Raw genomic sequence first — 6,000 nt, 5'->3', positions numbered from 1 at the left:
GCGGGCCGCGGGGCAGCCCCGGCCCGTCCCCGCCCACCGGCCCAGCCCGGGGCCGGCCGAGCCGCCGGCAAACCCCGCCAAATAAGGCGCTGGCGGGCGGCACGGATGGAAGCGGGAGGGAAGCGGGCACCGAGCCCCGCCTCAGGCACGGCTCTCCCGTCCCTGCCGCCGCGCCGCAGACGCCTCCCCGGCCCGCTTGACGGCAGCGGGGAGGAATGTGTTTCCGGGGCGGGCAGCGCGGAGCGCGGACCTCCCCTCCCCTCCCCCGCGGGCCGGGCTCCCGCAGCAGCTCCGAGCAGGCGGCGGCGGGCAGCCAGCGAGGAGCGAGCCCGGGCGTCCCGCCGCGCCCAGCCCTGCCCAGCCCAGCCCCGGACGCCGCCGCAGCGAGCCGGGCGGGCCGGAGCGCGCCCGCTGCCCGGAGCCATGGCCGAGGTAACGGGAGGACGGGCGGGGGTCGCAGCCGGCCGGGAGCGAGATGAGCGGTGCCTGCGGCCGCCCCGGGGCTCGGCGCTTCGGGCGGGCTCCGGGCGGCTGCGGGCGCCGCTTCCCGCGCCGGGAGCCGCCGCCGCCCCGTGTGCGGTGCCTCGGCGCCGGCCCGGGCGGAGGAGGGGGCGCCGCCTCCCGCCGTGCCCGCCCGGCGCTGTGGGCGGGAAGGTGCCGGGCCCAGCCTGCGGCTTCCTGTGGCGGCGGGACGGCGGCCGCGGGCCTCCCGTGCCGCCGGGGCCGGCCGGGCCTTTGTCCGCCCGGGGCCGGCCCTGCCCCGGCGGCGGGGCGGCAGCGCTCTACCCCGGGCGGCGCCGGAGCCCCGTGCCTGTGCCGTGCCCCGTGCCGGCCGCCGCCTCCCGCCGGCGGTGCCCGGGACGGGGGCAGCGCTCGGCTGGGAAAGTTTCGGGCGGCTTCCCGGGAGTCGGGCGAGGGCGGGCGTCCGCAGGGGGAAGGTGCCTCCCGCGGGAAGCGGGCGCCGGAGTTACGGGAATGGGAACGAAAGGAGTGAGGCAGTGCGGGAACTCGAGTACCCGGGGGATTGTCCCGCACATACCTGCAGAAAGCGAGCGCTGAGAGCGGCGTGTGCGCGGTTTGAATGACGGGATGGTCGCAGTGCAGCCTTTGGCTGCTCGAGCCGTCCAGCTGGCTCTGAGCCTCTGTAGCCTGCTATAAACTCGTGTCGGGATGGAGTGGGAATGTGAGGCCTCTATGCCATGTCCCACATGGGGATTTCTGAAAAATCTTACAGCAGTAGTGCAATGCTTTGTCTCCTATTATTGCCTTCAGTTACTGGTTGTTGGAAGGAAACGTGGAGCAATGAGAAATTCATTCTGACTCACAGGCCCATGTCAGATGTGTTTATGTTATGGAATAAGTATCTGTCTGCCTGTTAAACTCATTAGGTAGCTTTTTGTGACTGTTTATGAAAAGAAGTTGATGAGCGTTCATGTTTGCGTCTTCATTTGTCCTTGATAGAATACAACAGTCCATTCATGCCAGCACATGTGCACATAGCTGTTGGGTGAAAATGTTGATTTTTCTGGTAGATTTGCCATCACTGCTACAGTTCTATTCTTGCCAAGATACACAAACCTTTAGGAGTAACGATTGTCTCCATTTAGATTAGTAGAACCACTCACAGTCAATGCTCCTTGTGTGCTGAGGTGTTGATATTAAGCAGGACGTTATGTATGTGGAAACAGATTTAAATAACTTGTACTCCTGGCACACAGATCATTTGGTAGGTGATGGTGGCAGTGTGAGAAAAGTTTTGAGAAATGAGGCAGCTTGGTAGCAGTGAGGGGATTTTGTTGTTCTTGGTTGTTTGTATGGGCCTTTTTAAAGTAGTATTATACTACTAAAAAGATGTAAATTAGACTAAATTAAACAAGACTAAGAGTAGCAAAGACATTCATTGTCCACATCCGTCCCAGCGATGAAACCAATGATTCATTCTCTGTCACAAAAAAATATTACTTGCCTCTGGGTAATGATTAAGTAGCATTTTGCAAGCTCACCTAAGGCTCTATTTATAAGGATTGCAAAAACAGTGAGCCATTGGCAATAGATTGGCAAGACAAGACAAGTTTAAGATGTGAACACCTTCAACTTTTGTCCTTTTCAGAGATGTTTCAGCTGAAAGGTTAAAAGCTGACAGGCATGCATAATCTTACCTTAACCAAAGTTGGAGCTGCGAAGTGCTGTATCTGTTTGCCAGCCACATGATAAATGAACCATATTTATTTAAAAATGAAATGTCAGCAGTTACAACTCCGCTGTTCTCTGTGGGTGCAGCCAGGGAGCTCATTCTGTTCTCTCTGTTCAGTTGTCTGATCTGTACCATGTCCCCAGTAATGCCCACCCTTGTAAAGGACTGATTTGGAGGGATGCTTGTTGCTCTAAGAATGTGCATGAATTTTTGATGGGAGTGCAGAATTTTAGTGTTTTGTCTTGAGTATTTTAAATGACTCAAGCGGTTAGCCTTACACCGCTTCCTTTGGGAAGTGATTCCCAAAGCTGAAAAAAAACTGTCTGAGAACTTTTCCTGCTGTTCTTTCTTCCTGATTCATGATTTCATTCCTCTCTCTAAACCATCCTCTCTCTACCTCTCATTGGGTAGTTCTGCTGTAGTTCAGATATGAAAAAAGCTTGTTTGCTGTAGCAGCAGCTCAGGAAGTAGATAACTGGGGTAGCAGAAAGGCGAACTTGGGGAGAGCCGTGCACACATGGGGTGGGCACATGCTGTGGTCTCCCTTGCCCTGAATATAATTCCCTTGCTGCTGCTGGTATGAGTGCCCGTCAGTTGTTTGTAAATAGTTGTCATGCCTGCCTTTCCACCCAGTCTCGATTTAGCTGAGTGATGTGATGCACACTTAGCCAGCTTCTCATCAGTCTGCTGCAGGCTTCGTGCTTGGCTGTGGCTCTTGGTACTGAGACAGGGTACTGCAGCTGTGATTGCTCAGCAGGCTGTTAAGTACTTTGTCTTGATGGGACCCTTTTGGTAAGTAAAGGCTCTAGTTCTGCATGAGGCTCCCTTTCCTTCTAGTGGACAGCCTTGCAGAGTCCCTGTTGCTCCTCTCTTGCACATGGTCCGAGGCCTGAGTGTCTTTAGTGTGGACCTGCTCATGATGCAGGTGCAGCCTTTGCTTGTGTCCCTGTCACTGCTGCACAGGAGGTGGATGTGTGACTGTGCTACTTTCTCTGGTAGTTCTCCTCACGTGGTGTGGAGAGTGGATATGTGGAGGAAGGCTGGATGGAGCTTGCTGGCCACTGGTATACCTGATCTTTCTCTTCCTCCTCATTCCTTTCCGAGTGTGTTTTGTACCCCTTCCATGTAAGACAGACTGTTGTAATCAGTGAGGCATTGCTCAAATGAAGTTAAATCAGTATTAATCACTGGCTTTAAGATTGCTCATGCCACTTCATGTGGCACTTGGAAAAGACATTGACTAGATAGATCCAGAAAAGACAGAATCCATATTTAACAATAGCAAAGCCTATTCTGCCTCCTTTGCTTTTCTAAAATGTCAAGTGATTTATTTTTTCCAACTTTTTTTTTAGGATGGCCAAGCCTTTTGGCATCTGTTTAATTCTTAGGAGCTGCCGTCAGTCCTCTTGAGAGGGAATCCTTGTTGGGAGTGCCTTTTTTCTTCTTATTTTTCTTTGCCTTTTAAGCTGCTTCTATTGGTAGTGCTCATGAAGCAATTAAATAAATTTAATCAATCTTAAAAATATAATTAAGGCAATATGTAGTTAGATTTATTTTGGAAGTGTCATTAAAAAGTACTTGTCAGTATGTGTACTATTCCCCTATGACTAGATTTTTAATTCAGCTGCTATATTCTGTGCCTGGTAGAAAATTTCCGGTCTACCAGCAGCAGAAAACTCAAGAGTTCAGTCTGTGTTTTCCTGCCTCTCTTCTCCCATGTATCTTTATATTGCTGATTCTACAAATTGTTTCACTTGCCCCACTTGCCTTGCCTTGAAGTCACCTTCTAATAGCAGTTCTCACTGCCACTTCTGATGTTTCTGGTTCCATACTCAAGGTGTTTCAGGCTTCTGCTCCGGTGTAGGTGTGCAGGGATATTTTTTAGACAAACACATCTCAGAGCTGTACATGACAATAAGTTTTTGTTGTAGGGGAGAGTTAGCAGTTTTTTTCTGAAGAGGATGTTTGTTTGTTTTCCAAAGGGGAGGGAGTATCACAGATTTGAGAACAAATGAATAGATGAAAAAAATTCTGCACCTCTGTCTCCTGGACAGATACTGGCAATATCTATATGTGATTTAATGGTCCTTTTGTGTCAGAAAATTAAAATCTGTTAGATAGTCGTAATGCTGCTGAATATTGTTATTTATGGTGGCAGATATGTTCTCCTTTTTACTGTGTAGTTCCTCATTGCTCTGCCCTGTGGTGTATTGTGTTGACAACTTTCTAAAAAGGATGGTATTTCTTGTCATGTGGTAACCAGAGGGGACCACAGTATTGACCAGTATCTGTCAGTCGTTGTGGTTATGGCATTTCTGGGCTAGCCTACAAAGCCATTTTTGTGTTTACCCACAAATGGGACGACATATTCTATTTCTTCTTTTTTTTTTTTCTAATTTGTTCTGAATAGGTGTGGTCCAGTAACCTAAACTCCTAAAACTGTAAGTCAGAATAAATTTATAAGACCTTTTCTCTGAACTTTTTTATCTCCCACCATGTGGATTATTAGTGTAAGAACCAGTAAAAAGTATATACGGCTTCATTGTAAGAAATTGTCATGTGCTTTAGCTGTGTGACTTTATAGCCCAATTTAAGACACATGTAAGCTTGCTGGACAGCTTCTGTTGGGAATGTTATGCAGAAAATGAAAATTCTAACTTTTCTGAACAAAAAATGAGACACTAGGCACCTCTTTATACATCACTAAATAATATGATTGCCTTTTTCAGTACTGAAGGTGCTCTCTTTAGTAGAATGTTGTTATTTAACATCATGTATTTTTGTAATAACCACCTTCTATTACTTTTCTATTCATAAACTAATCAGAGTGGTTAGTGGACTTCCTAGGCTATTGTATTTTCTCATTAATGGATTGGATATGTTCAGAAAGATGGTAAAGTCTCAAATCTATAACAAAATTTGCACATAATCAAGCACATGGTAGGGGAATTAGCCTGATGAGACTATAATATTAGTGTGTTTTTTTGAAAAAGGTGATAGAATTCCTACTTGTAATCATCTTTAGGGTGTCACTGAGCAGAAGCTCTTTAATATTTTGGTGATTATTTTTTTTGGTGTATCTTTCTCATTTCTCTTTACTGTCGGCTGCAAAATGGCTTATGAAGCATGCTTTCTGTCTTAAAAGTAGTTTCATGTGTTTCATTTTTTCCTTTTTCAACAGCAGCAACAAAATACCATTAGTATTCTTGTGGTTTTATTAGAGGGGAAGGTTTTGAGTAACAAAACTGAGGCTGGAATCTCAACTTTGTTATTGCTTGTAAGAGCTGAGACATTTCTGGTCTTTTCTCACCATCCTTTTAATTCCTTTCTATCACAGAAAAATGTTTTGCAAATCTTTTTTAAATTAATGCAGTTCTCACATTTTGTCAGCAAATCATTAGACTATAAGAATCACTTTCTCAAAAATTCTAATCTGTAAGATCATGCTTAAGTGCAGATTCCTCTTTATAATGGTAATAAAATGCAACACATACCTAACACCAGTATTTCCTCCCTCAAATGATTTGCATCATATTTGTAGTTCTCCTGTTTCTGCTTTGTATTTTGTATGAGATCACTTACTTAACTTAGTCCTAGCTTTGACTTACTTAGTTTTAACTTCTGCTCTTGGTACATTCTAGTGCAAAAGCAGGAAGAAGGGCTGTTGTTTGTATGAATTCTTGTTGTTTTAAACTACAAATTTCCCTGTAGTATTTATACTACAAGGAAGTACCTGTATTTAATTTTCTGTTATAGCTATTAACTTTTTTTTTTTAATTTTGTATATGTGCAAGTAAAATAACATT

General features: G+C 46.6%; 1 protein-coding gene across 1 annotated transcript in view; it reads left to right on the top strand.

The window, feature by feature from the left end:
• The first annotated feature begins 273 nt into the window (after positions 1 to 273).
• ITGB1 (integrin subunit beta 1) overlaps positions 274 to 6,000 on the top strand; it is a 43,339-nt gene continuing 37,612 nt past the window's right edge. Inside the window, exon 1 of the mRNA XM_021542964.3 lies at positions 274 to 432. Coding sequence (XP_021398639.1) covers positions 424 to 432 — 9 coding nt within the window. The 5' untranslated portion in view covers positions 274 to 423. The remainder of the gene's footprint in view (positions 433 to 6,000) is intronic.

This window comes from Lonchura striata, chromosome 1, assembly GCF_046129695.1.
Source record: "Lonchura striata isolate bLonStr1 chromosome 1, bLonStr1.mat, whole genome shotgun sequence".
In the NCBI taxonomy this organism is placed as follows: domain Eukaryota; kingdom Metazoa; phylum Chordata; class Aves; order Passeriformes; family Estrildidae; genus Lonchura; species Lonchura striata.
Note: the sequence above shows the minus strand (reverse complement) of the source record. Positions and strands in the feature narration are given on the sequence as shown.